Source organism: Melozone crissalis, unplaced genomic scaffold (genome assembly GCF_028551555.1).
Source record: "Melozone crissalis strain CALT ecotype California unplaced genomic scaffold, PUWL_Pcris_2 ptg000019l_1, whole genome shotgun sequence".
NCBI classification, from domain to species: Eukaryota; Metazoa; Chordata; class Aves; order Passeriformes; family Passerellidae; genus Melozone; species Melozone crissalis.
The window spans coordinates 20,874,700-20,897,569 of NW_026535797.1; the positions used below are offsets into that span (position 1 = coordinate 20,874,700).

A 22,870-nucleotide genomic window follows, 5' to 3' on the forward strand; every position below is an offset into this window, starting at 1 on the left:
CCTTCAGCACCTAAAATATACATGTCTGAAATGGAACCAGTCCCCTGACTGTTCTCCCTTTGGGCCCTGAAGCAAATTGTGCTGGGACTTCTGGGAAGTCTCATATAGGCATCTTAGATACCTATCATTACGGGGATGGTGTTTAAATCAGGACCTACTGACCTACTACCCTTAGATGTTCAAGTCAGGGGAACTGAATTCCATCCTAAATGCCAGAAGATGCTACTCTGAACTCCTCCCCCCTTGCCCATGCACCTCATCCCACCACTGGTAAGCGCACCCAAAGAGCAACAAGATAATAATCTCACTGGCCAAGAAAGATATCCATACCCACTCTGGAAATCACTTAAGAGAATTTTACTACTGAGCCAGCCTCAGAAACCCCTCAGATAGGGGACATCTGGCTCATAACAATAAGTTGGCTGGTTTTACTATGCAGGCTGTATACACTTCCACATGTGAAAAGATGTACACAGGGAATGGGTCAAAATGATACAGTGGGCTATATCTGTTGTAAAAAATGTCCTTACAAGCAAGTTGTCTGGGATAACTTTCACATGAAAAAGGGCTGCTTTTTGGATCTCCAAACCATGCACCACCCATGTCCAGAAGATGGAGCGCATGGCAAAGGCTGCATTTGGGATGAGCGAGGGAGTCTGCAGTCCACAGTCACGGTGTGCTGGCTCATCTTAAGGAAATCTGCATTCCCTTCCGAGGCGCCTTGATGCAGTGCCATCAGGCCTGTCCTGCAACACTAGTCCATCCCATCCGACTGTGCTCGTCTCCTGGCTCTCACTACATGTCCCGAGTTAGAACCGGCACACGGGAGGTGACCGCTCTGTCCGAAGGACAGAGAGCCTCGGGATGTCCAGGGGGCGGCATTGGCGCCTGCCGCTCCCGATGAATCCGCGGCTCCTCCAAACTGGCACGGCAGAGGCACAAGCGGGAGGCGACACGCACCAGCACGGCCATCGAGCGTGGCCCGCGGCTGCTCCACTCTGCTTTGTGCGAGCCCAGGAGGCAGCCCCGCCGCAGCAGCTACACCGCCGGCCGGGGAGCGCTGCGGGCGCGTTCAGCGAGCCCCGTTCACGGCCGGGGCAGGGCTGGGGCCGGGCCGGGCCGGGCTGAGGGCAGGACGGGCTGAGGGTGGCCCCGCTCCCCGCGGGTGGCGCCCCCCGGCGGCCGCCGCCGCTCCCCGCACCCGCTCCTGCGGCCGCGCCCCCGCCGGGCCCGATGGCGCCAGCTCGGAGCGCCCGGCCCCGGCCCGGCTCGGACGGGCGGGGTGAGGGACGGGGGAGAGAGGAGGGAACTTTACATCTAGGGTAACTAGCGTGAGTTGCACTACTCCACTACTGCTACCCAGCTGCTAACTTACACGGTGCTCGGTTAAGTACAAAGGGAACTACTGGAGTTAGCAAAGGCTCCGACCGAGCACGCTCTAACTCCAATGTCTGCCCTGGGCTGTCCCAGGCATGGAGCTTCTCTTCACAAGACTGTGTAGCTGCAAAACAAATGTAAGCGTTAAAATAATAAACAGACAAAAATTAGAAAGTAAAATAAAAACCAACCAAGAAGTACAGACACACACAGCCCCAGCCCCGGTCAGCACACAGACACATCCACATCCCAATAACTTCTACCTGCTCTCCTGCCTCTGTCACATCACTTGGGCCACACACTGCTTGGCAGGGGCCACCCGGGCACTGGTGCAAAAAGCACAGCAGGAATTGCACCAGTGCTGGAGGAAGTTTGAGGGCGACCTAAAACAGTGGTCGGCGTAGTGACAGCAGCACAAGGGCAAGTACAAGATGGGGTTAAAGAAAGCAGGGATATCCAAACCACTGCACATCTCAACTTGGAGGGAAGTGAAGTGGGAGAACACTGACCCACTTGGCAGAGAGGTGATTCAGCACTCCTCAGTGTACCAAGCAGGGCCTTGCTATGAGCAAGAGGAAGGAATTAATAAGAGAGCAGTGATGTACAGCTCACAGCAAAAAGGACTTCAGAAGAGATCATTTCCCTTCTATTCTGGCTAGGCAAAACACCTTTCCTACTGCACCTTACAAATCAGCGGTCTGACATCCTTTGAGCTACTTCATACTTTGAGCTACTAACAGAGACACTCCAGCTGCTGCAGCATATGAGATACTGGTGCTGTGTATAGAAAACCAGGGAAATACCATGGGAAGAGACAGAAGAGGACACACCTGGTTCTTCCTTCCTAGACTGACCTGAACGGAATCAAATATTCCAGATGCTCCCAGCTCACACTAAAGATCCTTCTACTATTGCTTTAAAGTCAGGCAGCTAGTACAGTATGTGTGTAGGAGAAAGGCTTTGAATTCCACCTAGATTTTCCCCAACCTAATAGCCTTTTTCATATGCATTTTTTGGAGTTTTTCAGCCACAGGCTCCTCTACAAGCTAACAAGTTCAGGACTATCAGGCAGAACTTACCATAACTCATAGACTAACCATAGTACCAGCTAACTGAGCTAAAGACAAACACACAAGGTAAAGCTTGTGACAGACAAATGCTCTTCACAGCCAACATTATCCCAGAATTTTCACTCAAAGCACCTGATAATGGATTAAAAAATGCTTTGGGGTCTTTCAGGACCACAGCCTCCCTTTCAAAGCACCTTAGTCTGAAAAAAATGGTATTTGTTCCTTTGGTACTTCTGAGCATCATCCATGTCAGAAGTCCTCAGAAGTTCTGAGCAGTGTGACTGAATTCAGTCTCATGCATCCCCTCCATAAGCACATAAGCAGACCTGCACCACTGACCCCATTTACCACAAGGAAAACTAAGAGATGCAGTGACTTCCCCAAGGAAACCCCAAAAGGCAGTGTCTCTGCACGGAACTCCACATCTCACCCAGATGAAAGCAAGGGAATGAAATTAGCTAGGATGAGGTTCTGGTTTTTGGTTGTTTTTTGGTTTTTTTTTCAGAAAGGGAAGGAAATGTTTGGAAAATTTCAGTGTGCAAAGGAGGGTATTTTGCAGGAAGGGAGATGATTTCTTTGTATTCTGGAACACTGGAAATGGAAAATCAACACATTGGAAGGAAGTTGAGGAAAGGAAAAATCTTAGGTAAGGAGAAATGGGAAGGGTGGAGGAAGGGGTGAGAAAAAGATGCTGTGAAGCACTGCACCCCTGGACTTACTGGCTGAGAAACAGAGAGAAAGCTGGGACTGCATGGACTCAGTCTGTGTTTTGCTCTCACTGTGCCTCCGTCCTTCAAGCACTGAGCTGCCGTCCCCGGTGGAGAGAGGGGGAGCTAGCATGGCAGGGAATTAAAACACAAACACAAACAAAACACGCAAGTTCAGTAAATAAAAAAAGAGAAAGTAAATAGGAGAACATTAAAGAAACCACAATGCTGGGCACAAAACATGCAGGAGTATCCTCCAGGGCAAAGCCAAGTAGACAGCTCGACAACATGAACCTGCTGTGCAATTTAGAATGACACAAGGGCAGGGGGGCGGAGGAAGAACGAGACACGCACTGCCTTTAGCCTCACCACAGTGGAAACAACATATCCCTGAGGCAACTGCTGCTGATGGATAAAGATAACGTCCCCTACAGCACAGCAGAGCTGATCTGTGTATCCTGGTGGCTATTTAAAACAAGAAGCTGGCATTGGAACTGCACAAGCACTTCCCTTTTCCGAGAGTCATGGCTATGCAGAACACTGAGAACTTCAACACTCCCAAACCTTTTGGTCTACTTAGTTTTGCCCAAGTACTTGCTTATCTTAAAATGTGGAAGGGCAGGAATGGGAAAAGAACACTGGTGAACACAGCTACACTTAAAACTGGACGCCTAAAATTACCAGAGCTGGCCACAGTACAAACCACTACTGTGCAAACTCTTTCCCTCCCAATCACCATTCAAATGCTCCCTTCTATTAAATCATAACAAAATTTTCTAACCTCTGCCAAAAAAAACCAAAGCACAGTTTTGATCTGTAGCAATGTAGCCATATACAACTCTGTACACTGACCAGCTGCCTTCCTTCCTACCCACCTTCTGTTGCAGTCCTAGACTTCTTTTCCTTGCAGCATTTGAATTCCTGACTTACAACACCCATTGGCTCAGTCAGCTCAATCATGGAACCTCTCCAGAATAAAAAGTGCCACAGGAGACAAGGTTCTGGACAAATACCCATTCTGGATGGCTATCCAGAAGAGCTGATAAATCAAATTTATAACTGCACTATGAAACCCATCCAGTTTCCATCACTCAAAGCTAGATTCCTAACCCACAGCTTACTCTTTGGCAAAAAGGTGGGAGCTAGAACACTGTCCTATAATGAGGCCAGGTCTTATCTCAAACAATCTCTATTGCAGAGCTCATTCACTCACTGGCATGTGTTTCTGCTCCCTGTGGTTCCTCAAAAGAGCAGCCAGCAGCTTGTGACAAGCCACAGGAAAAGCATCAGGAATTAGCCCACTGACAGAGGTGACATTGCTGCTACATCACAGGGTCAGCACTGATTTTTCCCTGGATATGTAACTCAGATAAACTACACAGAGAATGAGAATACCTCTGCCTCAAAATGCAAGTTATTAACACATTTGTCTCAGAATGCAAACTACCTTCACCCATCTCAAACTTGCTTATTCAGGAAGATGTCTGCTCATTCTTCGTTAGGCAGGTTAGGCAAAAGATAGCTGCTCAAACAACATGAGCAGATATGGAACTTGGAGCTCCTTCATTTCAGAGGTTTACAAGCACAGGATATTTATTATATGGTCACTGAAAGATATGAAATCTCTTCTCGGCCTCTCCCTCTACTGATATCTCAGTCAAGGACGACAGGCTGAGAATGATCTTCATCTCAAAAAAAAACAGACCCAAAGAGAAAAAATAACAAGGAAAGTCATTGCATGTCAGAGAAGACATTCCCAGAAAGAGGTGAAAAGGGAGTCTGAGTAGTAACAGAGAGATTTCAACTCTCTGCAATCTACAGGGAAGCAGAAAAACACAAGCAGAGTTCAAACCTCAAGGGACTGGTAGGGATTTTCCACACCTAGAAATGGACTGGAGATGAACAGATTATGATATATGCAAGAAAAGAATTCCAACTCTGAGACAAAAACAAATTAGCTCAGTGTTTATATACCACAGAGGCCAAGTCAGACGGTTCCCCAATGCATGGTCCCACTGTGACAGGAATGACAGCATCATGGCGCATTTATGAACTGAGTCAGACACAGAAATCTGGGAAGCTAGTTCAAGGCAATGACTGAATCTCTAGAATCCCTTGCCTACACTTAGCTGTATTAGAAATTACAGGCAAAATACCTACCTTTCAGATCCTCATCTTCAGTTGTGGTGTTACAGCTCTCTGTGGAACCCTGCACAGCAGAAGAGAGCATTACCAGGCATCAGCAGTTGGGAGAATGAGCAAATAGTTTGATTTCTTTGTGAAGAAAGATGGGGAAAAGCACAAAAACGTTTGCAGGGATGGAAGGGAGAGGATGATACAAGGAAGATTTGAATGTTAGCAGGCCAAATACAAAGCATAACATAACAGCATCTCTGCTCAGCTTTTGCATGTTCGAGCTCTTAACCCAGAACTTTTACAAGTGTGGAAGTTACCAAACTCTGTCCAATTAAATCTAATGATAGTTACTTCTGTTTGGAATAGCCACAAGAAGCTAAAGAAGGGCTCCTAGGCTTTCTCAGAGGAAATGTCCATTTGTTGAAGAAAAAAAAAATTGCCTAAGTGCCTATATCTCCTCTTCCATCCCACATATGAAAGAGAGTGGTGGTTATACACCACAACAGGAAAGATGTGTTACTATCTGAACAGTTGTTTTTACTCAGCCTCTTCCAGAGATCCACAGCCATATAACACAACCCTCCTAGTCTATTGTCAGCAGTATTCAGGAGCATGCTACAAACCAGACATTGGAAAAGTAGAAACTGAATTAAGACACATAAAGACAGGAACAAGAGAGAAGCAGAGGTTTTTCTAACAACACTCCCATCCCTTACCTTTATGCCATCTGTAGCATTATGGACAACAGTTGTTTGAGGCTCCTAGGAAAGGATGGAAGAATCATTAAACTCTAGTTCCAAAGCATTCTCTAATTTACTTTCACTCCCCAGCAAGTGGAGAAAAGGAGACTGACATTAAAAAAAGTCAAATCAAACCACAAACTCCAAACAGCACGCGTGTGCCTGCGTGCGTGCGCACACACTTCCTGCACAGGTTTCATTAAGAGAGAGGCTGCACTAAAGCTACAGTCACAAGGAGACAAAGCCCCCAGCTTCCCTGCAACTGTCCCTAATTCCCAATTCGCTTCCAGTCAACCAGGCTGCCACAGACACCAGGGGGCAACCAAGCAGCCAGTCTGCACCGTCTGCAGCCATTCATGAGGTAATGACCCCTCCGCAGCATCCTCACTCGAAAATGCTTCAGAAGAGGAAAGGGGAAAGAAAGGATAATACTGGACTGGGGCCTTTGTCTCCCAGTTTTTTGGAAAGGTTGCTGGGTATTTTACCCTAAAAAAAGGACATTCATAATTTTCATAATAAAAATAGGATGAGCCAAGACCACCTCAATGCCTCTTAGAGAGGAGTTGCTAAGGAACTGTGAAAAAAGGCACATTTTTCTAAAGGCCTCTAAAATGAGCTCCAATTTCAATAATAACCATATTTAATAATTTAGAAAGGCTCTCTCCATATCAAAAACATAATGAAAAAGCTAGTGAAAGGAAAGCAGAAAATTATGAAGTGTCCCAAGAATCCTTCATTCTACAACAAAAAAAACCCCACACCAAATCCCACCCTCCCATGCCCCAAAAATGCCAAATCCAGCTCTCCAGAGACAGAAAACAAAGAGCAGCTACCAGGCCTATGGGTGCTAACTAGCTCCTGCACTCATCCCTTCATTACCAGGACAAGACTTCAGGATCTTGCACCATCTCCTCCCACTGCTGTTGTTGCTGGGTGGCTCAGCAAGGGCATCAGGGACAGTGCTGGGCAGTGCTGCACACTCTCCCATCTGCCTCTGCCACCCGCTGCCCTGCTGCCTGGTTCCATGGGTACTGAGGCAGGCCACACACCCAGGCTGTGCCATTCAATGGACTTGGCACTGGCACTGTGCTGGCACTGCAGAGCTTGCACACAGGCCAAACAGAAAGTGCCAGCCCAGCAAGTCAGTGAGCTGCAGGAGATCAGCCACTCAACTGAGCAGGCCAAATAGGCCAGCAAAGGATTCTTCTAAAAACCCTTTGTCTGCCCTTTCCTCTCTGTGTCCTGAAGTCCATCCTCTATTTCCTAAGTGTTGGAGAGTGGATGGAGCTTGACGCTCTCTTCTTCAAAACCATCCTCCCCAAAGCCAGCAGGAACAGTTGAACGGGACACACAGAACTATACAGGGTGGCACACGGGGAAGTCCAGGCAAGCTGCGATCCCCACATCCAACCACAGCTCTGCTCAGCACCCCCATCCCAAAGCCTGTGAGGCTGTGATCAGCCCCCACAGCAGCACAGGGACACAGACAGAACAAAGCCAAAACATAAGCTGAAACAGAGTGGCACAAGCAGCACTCGGGAAGGGGTTTGGGAGGAGAAGGGGAGAGGACAGAATCAAAATTAAACCAAACAGGAAAAAAAAATAGTGGTTGGGGAAGATACCATGGACGTCTGCACTGGGGATGTTTCTTTTGCAGTGCTTACTATACTGGTTTTGTTGTTGCTCTGTGGCTGAGACAGAAAAACATGGTTTTAGTTTCCATGCTGGGCAGCAGAGGCAGCAAGAAAATGACAGTATTGCTTCAACCCCCACCATCTCTCCTCAGACCCGACCCTCCCCCCAATCTCAGTCACCAAGAAGAGGGAGGAAGGAGGAGTGCTGCCCCAGTTGCTGGACATCATCCTTCCCTCAGAGGCAATAGAAATTGTAAGGGGTGTACCAAAATTCAAATGCTAATGGACTGCTAGAGCTATAAGGAGGGAAAACAGAAGGCAAAAAGGCAGCAGCCCAAAGGGGTGGGGAGAATCCTGCAATGAGCACTAACAAAAAAAATCTGGTGAAGGAAAATGAGACATGGCAGCTGTCCTGAGAGAAAGAGACTACAAAAGTGAGAAACACACAGTAGTCATGGTCTCAAACAGGGCACAAATGGGAGTCAAGTCTGAGGTGTCCCAAAGTGTACAGAAACAGTTCTAGGTGAGAGTTCCAGAGAATCTATTGAGCCAAGTAAAAGTGTGGTCAGCCTAGAAAAGGTAGAGAAAAAGTAATGTATGATATGTTGTATCCCTGTTGTAACCTGAACAAAGAGACTTCAGGACCAAAATTTTGAAAGGAATGGGACTGGGACATAAGGAAAAGGCCATATAGGTTCCACAAGTAGGAAGTTGTCTGGATGATGCCCAGCAGCTTTTCATCTTTCCCCTCTTCAGACTCTCTTGTAGCTGTGGCAGAAGAATAAAATCTCCATTTTCTGCATTCATACAGCACAACAGTGAAGCCATCACCAGCTTGCTGAAAAGAATCATCCCATTGAATCATGTATGTCAGGAATGAACCAAGTCTATGTTTGTAGGAAGCCAAACCTATGCATAAGTACAGGGTTCCTGGCCCACAAATCCAGCCCACGTGTGACCCCCACACCAAGCTACGTCTCTTTTGCCACCAAACGCCAGCAGCAAGGTCAAAATTGTCTCTGCAGGAGCCTCACTCACACTCCTCAGTTTACAGATCAGGGCACCTGATGGGAGCTCACAGCAGTGTGCCCTCATTGCAGTGGGTCTCTATCCCACTCAGGGAGTGCAAGCTCATACTGCAAAACATCAGGCCCTCATCACCACACCACAAACACCACAAAGAATCGAAAAGTGAAACACTAAGCGAGAAAACATCTGCCAAAGGTGTAATTATGTCCATCAGTGACAGATCTTATAAGACTGAGACTTAACAAGCACCGACTAATTCAGCTTTTCTTCACAAGCAACAGGTCTTGGCTTAACTACCCATTTTGGAGAGGGAGAGAGGAGAAACAAAAGAGGAATATGGGGCACATGGAGGGGGGAGGAAGTACAAGAAAGAGAGGCAGAAATGAACACTTTAGAAGTCTGTGGGAAAAAACCTCAAATATTTACACTCAAACTCCAACCTAAGAAAGGAGAAATACCACAGAAATTATGGTTTGCTGCCTCTTTCTATACATCCCTGCATTGTCCTAAGACTCTGGCCTTCCAAGAGTTTTGTTTCATGCATGCCTTTCCAGCCTGATGGCAGAAGAGATGACAGGTCACTGTAGATGTCAAAGAGACAGATCAACCTGAAAAAGTTAATCCCAAGCTATTTTATGGCACAAACTTCTGACAATGGTCCACCTTTCCACACAGCACTGAGGCTCTTGTACTTCTTCAGCATTAGTCATCCTAATGCAGAGATCTATCTTCCAAACCTCTTCCAGTAAGAGGAAGGTAACCCATTTTTCTTAGCCCACTAGGATAAGAAGACAAAATTAGCATGGAAGAAGCTATACAAAAATAACTCCACTGTTTTGGAAGGCTTTATAACTAAAAGGCCAAATGCGGAAAAAAACCCAACAAAACAACCAAAACCTAAACAAACATCCATGAAGCCACTGTTCCAACTAAAAAGTTGACAACAGCCTGTTAGGAGTGTTATGTTGCCTTATAAAGTGCAAAGCCCCACATACTCAAAGCACACAGCCTACCCTCCAGTCTGCACTGAGCACCCAGCTCACCCACAATATTCTTCCCCAGCCAGTGGGCTGAAGACAACCAAGTTTGCTAGTCCAGAATTGGATAGCATTTTACTGCAGGATAGTGTCCCAATGAAATTGGAGGCAGCTTAGCCTGCATGTTTTTCACAGCTCTTTCTCAGGTGAAGGAAGGTATCTGACACATTGAGCTTCCTGCACGCACTCACATCCTGTGGCCATCTCACCATGTGCTCTTCCCTGGAACAAGCCAGCCTTTCCTTCCCACGGGTGCAGGCAGCACAGCCAACTCTTACCCCTCCTTCCCCCCTGCTGCCAGCCAACATCAGTCACTGGCCAGGGTACAATCCTTGGTAATTCTGTACAACTCAAGCTAAAAGAGGCCCATTCACCTAAAAAAGGTGCTAGGTCCTTCTTAAGATCTGTAACACAATTCGTTTTGGCACAGCAGTTGGCAACATTTCCTGAGCTCGACAAGAGACAGACAGACAGACAGGCACGAGCAACACAGAGGGTGCAAGAGAAAGAAAACAGACCAGTGCTCATATCGTAGGGACACACACACATAGCCAACTAAAAGAAACTACCAATACATGGGCTGTGTCTGGTTTTTCAGCCACTTTCACTGCTTCCATGTTTTCAGAGGCTGATGCTTACATGGTGTACATATCCCAACTGCTTTAAAACAATATGCAAAGGGAATTTAAGCATTGCTGGCAGTAGGCAAATTTAAAGTATTGCTGGCAGAAGGGCAAGAAAGGAAAAGTGAACTTCTGCCCCGCATAAAGGCAGGGCTGGTAAAAAGTTAGTCACTCACTTCAGATTTTCAAAGCAGTACTTTGGGATTACTTTTTTTGTGGGTTTTTTTAACACAGTTTTAAGGTGCCATTGAAGGAGGAAGAGGAGAAATATCTTCCAGGTAGTAATGCAAAAACAATTATTCTGCTGTCTTGGTACTGTAACACGCCCATCTCTATCTGAAATGGGAGAAATTCTTTCTGTTATTTTTCTGTGCATAGGAGATAATACAATAACTAATTCTTGTCCTTTGGTTGCTGTTCATATCTTGGTGTCAAAGTGTGTCATTGGGCTGTGTATGACTTCTGACAATATGACACTGGCCAATTTCCTCTTTGAACCCTTGAGAGTGGATTTGACTATTTTTTTAACAAATTCTATAAATGTCAAACACCTTGATGGATGAAAAAGGAAATGAACAGGAGAAGGGGGCAGTTACTGGGTATTTGGTCATGCTGGGATACATAAACAAGATCAGGACAAAAGGAAGTTTTGGATTATAAAGGCTATGAACAAACCTTTTCAGTAAGTATGCTAAAAAAAGAAGTGACCAGGCAGCTCGGAGCTGCGCAGTGGTGCTGTGCCCACACATTTCATCTGAACAGTGGAGCCCCATCAGTCTCTGCCACATTTGGAGTGACTCCCAGTTTGTTCTACACTGCAAGACTCCTATCAAGGATGGCACCACCAACACCAGGCAAAGCACCTGTTCCTCTTTTTGGCACCTCTGCAACAGAATGACAAAGCCTCCTGTCCAGGAAGGCACACACCTGCTCTGCTGAGCCCAGGAGACCACTGTCTTTTTTCATTTCACACTCAGAGCAGGCAAAGTCAAACTGAGTTGCCAGCAGCTGGATTTTCTGCACAAAATGGGAGCTGTATGTGGCCAGAGGATCACAGAGCCCTTTTTGTGAGGACATGGACCCCTGGGTGCACACTGACCCCCCCGGCCACCCCCTGGCACGGACATGCTATGTAGGGTGATGAGCACAAGCCGAGCGTGCATGGCATGGAGAATGGCGGAGGCACGAATCGCAGGCAGCTTACGGGAGGTGCTCACCATCAAATGCACACTGGAGCTCGACTTCCTTTTCTGGACACATCATTGAGAGAGGGAAAGAGAAGGGAAGAGAGGAGATGAGAAGAAAAGCACAGAAACTATTCACACATTAGTGTGCCAGCAAGGGCCCCCCTGCCAATAATGCTCCCCTGAGGCAGGTATAAGCAGCAGCAGAAATGCACAGACACAGAAAAAAGGAACAGAGAGAAAAGTCACCGTTAAAGCACACAACTTTGTACCAGAGGAAAGGGCAGGGCTGAAGGCCCCCATCTCCTCAAACACTGAGGTCAGAATATAGGTGCCCCACACACTGATATAAGGGGAGAAGAAGAGAGAGCAATATATGTGCACAAGATATGGGATACAAGGGGGTGTCTCTCTGTGTGCTCCCACCTCTGAAAACGGGGCAGCTCCCCCAGCCAAACTGAAGAGGTAGGCAGAAACCCCCTGTGTGTTCACATTTGGAGAATGCAGAGTGTGTTTGCAACTCAAATTAGAGAGTAGAGAGGAGGCCACAACAGAAAGGCACACACGGGGACTAAAGAAAGAAGAGGGAACTTGTGTGCATAGCATGGGGAGGAGAAAGGCTCCCTCATATCAAATTTGGACTTGATTGGAGAGGTAATGCTCAAACAAGTAAGACAGAAGCACTCAACAGCCAGAGCACTTTGCACTTTCAGATATTGGGAGAAGAACAAACAGGTTCAAATACTACTCAACCTTCTTGGACTCTACTCTTGTTTAATGGCATTTTCAGTCATCTTCAAAAACACTCTCACACCAAATTGCACTCTCCAGTAAATGAGGCTCAGCATGCAGTTCCTTCCTTTTTCACTAAACTCGTGGAGTCATCCAGTTCAAGCTGAGCCTGGCAGGTCATTCAGCATGACAATGTTATTCCTTCACCTTGCTGTCTCCATGTACATTCTCCATCTGCCCTCCTCCTTTGGTACTATCTAGGCTATTTCTCTGCTGCTTACTACAGTCTAGCCCACAGAGTGGTATAACACAGCACACCTCGGGCCAGACAAAACCCACCATGGTGTGGGCTCAGTTCTGTAGCTCTGGACTCCTGCACACTACCACAGCACCCCCTGGAGCAGCCTGTGAGCACAGAACAGGCCATGGAGCTGTGGCTCCCCACTTCATACACTTACTGAGCCTTCCCAGCTCTTACCTTGAATATTGCCTTCATCCCTGCTGTCCTCACATCAGAGCTCAAGCGCACACACACACACACTCACACACACACACAGAGGCATGTGTTTGAAAGCAGAAGTGCCCATGTTCACCTCATACCCAGAACCCCATTCCTAATTACACCATACACAGTCACATAGGCACTGCATGAACAGGCTCAAACTGGCAAAGCTTCTGCCTCATCCGATCTTTAATTCCAGAACAGACAGACTCTGATCTGTTCACCATTTGGCTCACAGATCTTCATGGAGGCACAACACAGGGCTTGCCATTACATGGTGTACAAATTTGTGTTTCCTCTCATTTCTTACAGGACAATTTAGCTTCTCCACAGGCTTTTCCTCAAGCTGGAACTAAAAAAGCATCTACTACCAGTGCATGAATATAATTCTTAGTCTGCCATCAACCCAGAGAAATCCTTGTACCCTATCTCAACAGGGAATTTGTGGAAATTCACAATAATGGAAAACTACTGGTTTTACTTTTAATGCATCCTGTAAGTTGCAGCAGACAAAAAGGAACTATATGGATACTGAGGTAAACCTGTCCCTAAGAAAGACAATCTCATTTGAAACTCATACAGACTTCCAGTAAGTTACAAAAGAAAAAAGGGACAGAAAATGTTAAGATACAAGCATAAGGTTCAATAGGAAAAGAATCAACTAAACCATGTGGAAAACAAACACCCTCCCACACAAGTAAACACTGACACAGGAGGAAACAGAACCCTCTGCAGATCAGAATTTAATCAGAGTACAAGCTAAATTTAACACAGTGTTAGTCTATTACAGGGCATGGTGTAGTGTAGAAATCCCAGAAAGGACATTATTCCTGGGTACTATAATAACACAGGGAAGAAAAGCTAGGTTGGCAGTATGAGAAGGGCAGGGAGTGAGGTCTGTGTTATGACTAGAGCATCAAAGTACTACTAAAACACAAGACAGGTTAGATAATGCCAACATGAGACACTGGCAGGAAGTGCTAAAGCATCAAAATTTATTAAGTCAAATCATACACAAGGAAGTACTAAACCAGATCAATCTCCCAGTGCACCTTAACAGCTGCATCAGAACCATCTATTGTTACTTTCCCAAGGTGACTAGCTGAGTGAGCAAAGCTTTTTGTTCTTCTTCTCATGTGACTGCAACTTAGCAAAGTAAATAAGATAACAGAAGTTTAGTTATAGAGTTCTCTTTCCCTTCTATAACACAAAACCCTCTAAGAACTACTAGGCAGGGCAGAGATGTCCCAGGGAATGAAAAAACTTGTTAAAGGCAGACACAGCCTATGGTAAAGCACCTCACTGATCACTTTAAGGGTTTCCCTACACCTGAGTAACAAAACATTCTCCCTAAGCACTACAGACAACAAACCTAGGGATGAATGTTTGTTACAGTTCTATTTTTACTATGTGTGTGAATTTTAGGTGTTCATCTCTCAAAGAGGAGCAGATTCTCTACAGTGAACCATAAGAAACAGTCTTGCTTTAGGTAGTAATCAACAGAAGTCAGCAGGTGACAAAGATAATCTGAAGAATCACTTTCTCTTCAGCATGGCAGCAATACTAGAAATGGTGAGTGTAAATCACTCCATAGCACATACTCACATACTAAAACATACTATAATAAGCAGAGTGATTCCAAGCAAGGTCCCATTCACAGTCCCAGGAACTTAACATGGCTATGTTATTTTTATGACAGCTTTCTGTGTTTCCATCTTCTACATGCAGTTGTCCCCCAGTCTAATACTGACAGTATTTATGTTAAAATATCGTGCTTGCAGCAACTCACATTCCTATGGAGAGGACAGTCATTTTAGAACTTCAGGTAGGAAAAAAATGCTGAACTAAAGGCAGATCATCATAGTGAGAGTCATCTTGAACCAGCAAATTTGAGGTCCTATTTTCTACTTCTGCTTCAGCCCTTTTGTGTGATGCTGAGCAAATCATTTAATCTTTGTCAATCCATCTTCTCTCTTGCCCTTTTGTCAGCTTGTCTATTTAAATTGTAAGCTAAGAGGCAGGGATTTTCTGCTTAGCCACCACTAGCTAAGCACACTGGACCCTTGATCTCAGTTGGTGTTTCCAGGCATTACAACAACGCAGTGAAAAAAACTGACTGCATCAAAGATGGATATAATGTGCTACTGGATGTCAGCACTTAAACAGATCTAAAGCACTCCCCAGGTGTCTTGCATAACACAGTTCAGCACAAAACTCTGCTGTTCAGATGAACTTGGGCTCTCCCTGTTTAGCTTCACCATAAACAATCAGTTATACTTTAACCAGTATGGCTTTAAGATTATAACAAGTCCAGATACAGAGATAGGAGCATTAACTCCCGTTGGTCACTGTGTGAATGTTACTTGACCCTTGCAGATTTCATAGGTTGCTTTACCTTGCTACTGTGCCTTCTGCTTTTAAGGCATGCTTTCACCAACTGCTTCCCAGTAGCCATGCCAATTTACAGAGCATCCTTCCTTCCCCACATACTCTTTACTGGGCAAAGGGCAGGGAAAGTGGTACACATCAGGCATAAAATGTACTTACTGCAATATTTCTTACAAACAGCAGAAGAAATGGTATTTGGTATCTCTTTGCAGTTATGTAACATATAGGGCAGATTTTAGAACATTAACCTTGTTAAACCAAATGAATGGATTTTTCCTCTTTCAGTCAAGTTCTCTTTTCAGCTGTGCTATTCAGCTTTTACTGGGAAAGAAAACAGAGTGCATGTAGCAGAAAGACAAGGTAGAAAATCAACTGGCTTGGCAGAGCATTGCAAGTGAATGCTGTTAAAATCTCCTGCATCCCACAGCATGCTCCACAATTTACTATCTACATAGTGTTACAGTGGGCCTGAAGAACATTATTGATATAATTTTGTAAATTGTAGTCACAAACCCAAGTGGTCAAAAGAAAGAAAAAAACAAACTGACAAAGAGCTTAGAGAAGGATCAATTAAAAAATAATTACCATTACATGCTTAACTGAAAATAAGACTTTGTGCATTAAAAAATTCTGACTATAGAAATGGGTCTTACAGGCCCTGCTAGAACGGGTAATACACACAACCTCTCACACCAGCAGGAAGTGAAATACCCCTTTGGAAAAAAGGGAACATGACTCTTTGAAGTGCTACCCAGAGACAAAAAAAAAATCAGCAGTAGGACTGTAACACTCACTACAGGGAGCCCAGACCCTGACAAGCTTAGAGGAAGGACACTCAGAATAAAGTGTCCTTAATCTTCATCCAGGTGTTTACCCCAGCCCACTCCTTAACCCCTCTCACCTTGCAGCAGATGGCAACTCCACATAACAGTCATAAAGGGGAGCAAGAAAGCAAATAAATCTGATTTGAAATATCTAAAGTAAATTTTTTAATGGTAGATGCACAATGTTGCTCATAAATTTAGAATCTTAAAAAAATACCTGGGACCTACAGAGATGACCACAAGATAGGTGGTATCTTACAGGGGCTCTGCAACTCGTCACTCAGTATCTTCTAGGCTCACTTTCTGGATTTGAAAGCAGAAAACCATATTCCTTGGGAAGAAAACTTGGCCCTTCCTGCTGCAACTCCAACAGCTTGGATCCAAATTCTGCTTGAAGAAAGTGAGTGCAGCACTACAAAGGTTTGGTGAGCAGGCAGAATTTAAGATTCAAGGCAGTTTAAATCATTTATTATTTAAGATAATGGAAAAGTTCTCAAGTGCCAAGCTGATGAAATATCTACCAATTAGCAGAATTAGTGCTTGAAATAGAAGCAACAGTACAAAATGAAAACCAGGAATGCTTCAAATAAAATTTGGAAAGGAATTTGCTAGAGGAGGCAGTCATATCTATGGAAATTTATCAAAACAACCCGTGTGTGGACACACGAGTATTGGAATTTTAAAAAAGAGTTTCTTTCCTGTCTTCCCCTCCTGATTTAAACTTCTCCCACTGCCTTCCAAAATGGTCTGATCCAAGTAAAATGCATGCATCCTCATTGCTGTAGTGCTAAACTGTCTTCAGCAAAGGATTTGAGCCTTTTGCTAGAGAAACAATAATCGTGTTTTTGTTTTAGTATCAGCTCAACACAACTCACGGTAGATGCTCCTATCACCATGTATGACTATCAAATCATTCCTCTCTCATTTATGCTAAGTCAGCAAGTACATGCTGTACCTTGCATCAGAAATTCACCAACACACATTTTCAGGGAGTTATTGGGAATAAAACTTGAGAAAGATGTGTATGTCTCACTCAAGCTTGCGTAATACTATGTAATAGAAACTTCTACTATCCCTGTCAAATAATGGGGAATTCTAGCACAGTCAGCTCTGAATGCCAGCCAAAAAAACGGGAAAGTTACCTTGAACAGAAAATAAATAAACACAAACTGGTGGTGCTTTTTTCTCGATGTCTTTAAAGCCATTAAGTTTTTCACTAGTGTAATAATCTATTTGTGGAAGAAATACCCTTTCAATTCTTATCTACTTTGTGGATATCTGTGACAACAGTCTTATAGTGCACAGTCACCCTGGATCAGATAAAACCAATGAAGAAACCAAAACATATTTCCTCTCAAATCTCCATAAAGAGTTGATTTCCGAGAAGGTTGTAAGAGACAAACAGAAAACTCTACAATCAAAACCAGTCTTCTTATCTGGAGGAAACATGAGAAACACCCTAACCAGATGGCATGTGGTCAGCAGCAGACTCCAGTTAGAAGTACAGCATGCAGTGCTTGTTCTAAACCTACACCGGATGTAGAATAATTTATATAGGAAGTGGGAGCGAAAAGGATACCACTAAAACTGAAAATCTGGTTGGTGTTCAAGCCATGGTATTTGTGCTCTGCACTACTGCAATGGGCAGAAAATCATTGTTTGGCACAAGTAACACCAGATGCTGTTACCTCAACCAGACACTGGCACAAGCCGTTTGTCAGAACTGTACAGGATGAGAAAGTGTGGGGAGCTAAAATTACACATTCCCTGCATAAGGAGCAACATGTGACAAGTATGCTGGTCACAATGGTGAGGCCACCAACCAGACAGTGACCAGCACAAAGACTGTCCTCAGCAGTCCATGGGCCAGTACTGCTCCAACAAGCAAACAGACATGGTAAAAGACTACACTTCAAATGGGATGCAGTGCCCATTGCAGTAGGGCAAAGAAAAAGATAAGTATACAGACACAGAAATCCTAAAACAGAAGTGTTAAGGATGTCCTACTAATACACACACAGAGCATTATGTATTCTCTGTCTTGTCCAGGCTTAGCTTGGGGGAAAACAACTTGTACTTTTAAAAGTCTGTATTACTGAGCAGAAGAGTAAATCAAACAGGAGCTTCAATAAGAAACACATTATTTATTTCTGAGTTTTAACACTTACAGAAATGAGGACTCAAAATCCATAGCTGAAGGTAGACACCATTTAGGGAAAATGGGAAGCTGAAACACCTCTCCTGGGGGCCCTCAGCCCAGGGTGAACATGAGCAATGCACCTCATGGACAACACCGAGGCTCACACTGCAAAGCCAGACTGCTGTAACCCTTTGGAGGGAGGAAGCTGCATGGACTCTTGACTGCAGGTCTCCAGTGTCCTGCAGAAGCAGCAGTTTCCTGAGGACAACCTCATTTACCATATCAGAGAATGCTATGCTCTCTAATATACTTTCCACTTTATCAAAGTATTCAATTACACATTCAAGGAGCAACATACACTGCAAAGGGATGAAGAAAAGTAAATCCAGAATTATCCTTTTCACAGAGGAAGACATTGTGTACTCCAAGAACCAAACACCACAAGCTTTCTATGGAGCTGGAAAGTTCTAACATACAGGCTCTCCTTGTAACTACATTACCAGGAAGTTGTGCCTCAAGATTTACATGTACATCCTTTGTTCATTTTTTTAATATTTTAACCCAAGATGTGACACTCCCTGAAAGCTTGTTACAAATCAAGAATCCTAAGAAGAAAGCCATTTTTCATCTAGATAGGTAATAATGACATGTTGATACCTACTGGTTTTCCAATTACTTCTCCCCTGCCGCACTGGGATTTTGAAGCAAGCACCTGTTGGTTCTCATTTCACAACATCAGGGATAATCCATTCTTATTCCACTGGAATTCTACTGTAATGTTTTAAATATCAACAGATGCAACAACTCTACCACACTTGCTGTATTAGTGTGCATGTGTTCAATGCATGTCTGTACAAGAGGCAGGCTGGTGCAATGGCCAAAAGCTCACTCTTGCAGGCACATAGCAAAGACAAGAATCCTAGGGCAGGAACAGCATTTTCACAGAGCATTTTGATCCAAAAATAAACAAACCCCAAAACCTGGATGTCAGTAAGGCAGAATACTGCAGAACTGTAAGAATGCATGTTTTATTAGAGCAGTCCCAAAAACAACACAACTCTTCTGAAAACACCTCTTTTTCCAGCAGCCTGCTTGTACTGTGAGTCCTCTGGGAACAAAGCCTCATATAAATGGAAAAGGGCTCAGAGAGCAGGAGAGAACAAGTGTGCTGGTCCTACAGGTCCTACAGTGTGAAGGTCAGCCCCCCAGCACAGGGAGAATGAAGAATGCCACAGTGCTAAACCAGGAGATGATCTGTTCCACCTAACAGCTGTGGAGAAAGGTTTGGACTTCAAAGGAAAATGCAAGCAAATGAACCCAACTCTTCTTTTCCATGTGGAGGACAATTATCCTTCAGAACAATTAGGGGAGGACCAAGCTCTAGCCTGTAATTGTCTCTCCCCCAGTACCAGACAATAAAGGGCTGCTGCCTGCAATAACAGAGCCTTGGCAAGGGACTGTGTGACCTCCAGAAATAAATGATGACCATGCAACACAGAGTGACATTGAAGTGGGGAAAAAATAATTCCCTTCAGAAGGGAACAGGAGAGTGCCTCAACTTCAGGCACATGAATGGAACTTTTAACACAATCCTCAGTTTCTGTTCTGTCCAAACATGAACATTTGGAGGCTCCTCCTTCCCCACCCTTCTTCCCAGCTCAGCCTTCAGCATCTGTCCAAGTGAGTAGACCAAGAAACTTCCATGGGGTCTGCTGGCTGTATCATCAGGCACTCACAATTACTCTGTGCAATTTTCACAGTCAGAAGCACTGAACAGAACAGACTTGTCAGAGGCATGTGTAACAACTGAGCAAGTCCTTGGTCTCTCTAATCCAGTGCTGACCAGTTCTCCATACATCACAGAAAGGGGAAAAGGAACTCCTGCTGCTGCAACAGTGCACTTAGCTAGTTATGCACGTAAGGAACACTAAGATCCCACCCAGGGTTCCATAACAAGACACAGGGCTGTGGTTTTACCCTGGAAAGGGACAGGCGCCAGAGAGACTGGCTGCCTTCTGTTCAGATGGTGTGAGAGACAGTGAAATGGCAAAGCAAGAACTTACCTTCACTCCATCTGACTTCTTGTTCAGCAGGCTTTTGGCAGCTGTGGAGAAAAGCAGAAGTAGATCACATTTTGGTTTCAAGACTATCTTCTCTCTCTCTCTCCCCCCCTCCCCCAATTCCCTCAAAACTGCACAAAACTTCAGAAGGACAACCATCCTGCTAATTCCTCTCTAGCAGCAAGAGACCTGGAAAACAGGACAAGTCACTCATCAAATTCATCCTGATAACAGAGGGTCATCTATCCTATCTACTGTTCACCTATTCAGGCAAAATACCACCACTTTCAGCACCTCAAGAAGACCAAGTCTGAAATGGTAATTTAGAGCTTCTCTGTCAATCCCCCACTCACACACTGGGACCCCATCCAGAAGTGTCAGCAGTTACAGGGGGAAAAGAAACCTGTCTGATTTTTGCAACAGGATAAAGGCTGCACCTGTAAGTACAGCCATTCACATAACAGATGTGGTTTATAAAGGGGGTGCTGATAATACAGAAGCCTTTTAATTACTGTTATTCACAGTTTCTCTGGGCATAGCTGGATAGCTAAAAGTGCAAAAGGCAGCATCTGAAAACTGGTAAAAAAAGGAAGAATGGCAAAAGAGACGGAACCAGGCTGAATTTCTTAATTGAAAGATAAAGATGCTCTGCTGTGCTCAACTTGAACAACTGGCACTACCAATGAAACTGAGAATGATAAGCACACACAGAGAGCCCACAACAAAGGCCCACTTGGGAATGATGAAGGAGCTGCTTCATCTATTACAGCCAAGTGCTGCATTAACCATGACTGTCAACAGCAAGACCCCATCTACAGCTTCAACAGATACAAACCATTTCTTGTCTACTTATGAAGAATGTATTCAGTTGTACCAACTTCTGTAAACACCATGCAAGACAACTACTGTACTAACACATGCTATGGCTCTCCTAAGCAGCTACCTTCTAGATCTGGGCACAGGGGTTTTAGGTGCAGCAAAGATGAGGCCTAGAGAAATGGCAAGTCCTATGGCAATGCTGACAATACTGTTGAAATTCTCAAAGACATACTGACCAACTTGCACAGAGTGATCAGTCTCCCTAGAAGCAGCAACATTAAGCAAAAAAGGTTTTTGCAATACCTAAGCAACTGCTCAAATTTTATGTCAACCATATTTTCCATTCTGCCTTCTCTACAAGACCCCACAGACATGGATTAACTACACAATATTAACTGAGCTGGTGCAAATGACTACAGGATCTCCTCCCAACAAAGAGGTGGCACCCCATATAAGCTTACTAGAATCTTTGAATTGGTTTCCTAATTCTACTCTCTAATGCAAGTATAAGCTAGATTACAATTTTGTTTTCATTCCAGCTCTCAGAAGCCAAGAACATTGGAAGAACCTCATGCAGAGGTTTTCTAAATGTGATGTGTCAAAACAAAGTGTTCCAATGTGCACACATAAAGGTGGGCAAAGCAACTCATCTGCCCTGCAACAGTCTCTTTTCAGAGTGTACACATATTAAAGCATTGCAAGACAAGTAAGTTCTTGCCACCTTCAAGGCATGACAAAGGCTAGCTTGATTCTACATGCAAGTGAGAAGGAGAACAATGTGACTATGGGGTCAAAAGGGATCCAGCATTCATGCCATCCATGCATGAAGGCATCTCACACAACAACTGCTGAAAACAAGAAACTGTTACGGCCTTACAGCACTTCGGAAGGAGTAAAGGATTCTGCAACTTAACAAATACGCCAAATGGGACATCCTTGAATTGGGAAAAAAAAAGCCACCATCAGAGAAGCAAAATAGTACCACCATATGTTCTGGGAATATCCCAGAAACAAGCAGGGAAGCAACATTTTTCACACTTTCTACAGTTTCCCCACAACCTCACATTCATCTTTGTGGACAGAAGGCAGATAAAATCACGTTATACAACATTACAGCAAATTCAGCTGAGAGTCCCTCCCTGCAGCCCAGCACTATGTAATGCTGATCTGTGTTCCCTGGTGCAGCCTGCCCATCCAGCCTCCTTCCCTGACTGTACCTCTGCAGGGCACACACTGCTCTCCCACAGCCCTGACAGCATCCCAGGACTGTAGAAAGAAACTTGCTCTGTGGTGTACTTGGTTCATGCACCATACTGTGTTTATAAAGAGCTGGAGAGCCCATGAAATGCATTTACACACAAAGATGACTCAGACACCTCAGACAACAGGGAAACATGCAGGTCTACCCACAAATCAACCCGTGCAAATTATGAGACACAAATAAAAGGAGACGCAAGAGGATTTTCTACACAAGCAACAGACAAGACTTTCTATAACAATAATCCTTTTAGAAGACAGGCAGATTAGCAAAGAGACAACAGGAGGGGAAATATCCAAAGACACATGCAGGCAGATTCTTTACTGTTCCTGAAACAGTCTTGTACCAATGCTCTACGGTTTTCCAGGTGTGAGATGCTAGGACTAATTTTTTCTATCTTTCCCATTTCCTCTACATGTTAAAGGGATTAAATTCCTTCTTCTCTTAACTTCTAGAAGTTAAGAGTTCTTCTAGAATAAAGAAACATGAAAACACATGCTACTAACTCAGTAACTTAAAAACACAATTCTGTTCCTGGCTTAACAAGACACTCTTCAGTTAAACTCTGAAGAGAAACACAAAAGGCCTCTCCTGCACATACTCCTCCCTC

The 22,870-nt window shown here is 44.5% G+C and overlaps 1 protein-coding gene across 14 annotated transcripts in view; it reads right to left on the bottom strand.

Annotated features, from left to right (window-relative positions):
- The window catches only part of CAMK2G (calcium/calmodulin dependent protein kinase II gamma), a 118,222-nt gene that overhangs the window by 8,281 nt on the left and 87,071 nt on the right, over nt 1–22,870 (bottom strand). The window contains exons 13-19 of one of the 14 annotated variants that reach the window (XM_054276518.1): nt 20,187–20,227; nt 11,571–11,603; nt 7,653–7,721; nt 6,007–6,051; nt 5,315–5,363; nt 3,167–3,280; nt 1,376–1,501 (exon numbers count right to left, since the gene is read on the bottom strand). In XM_054276518.1, coding sequence (XP_054132493.1) covers nt 1,376–1,501; nt 3,167–3,280; nt 5,315–5,363; nt 6,007–6,051; nt 7,653–7,721; nt 11,571–11,603; nt 20,187–20,227 — 477 coding nt within the window. The remainder of the gene's footprint in view (nt 1–1,375; nt 1,502–3,166; nt 3,281–5,314; nt 5,364–6,006; nt 6,052–7,652; nt 7,722–11,570; nt 11,604–20,186; nt 20,228–22,870) is intronic. The other 13 variants (XM_054276520.1, XM_054276521.1, XM_054276524.1 and 10 more) reach the window with 13 other exon arrangements.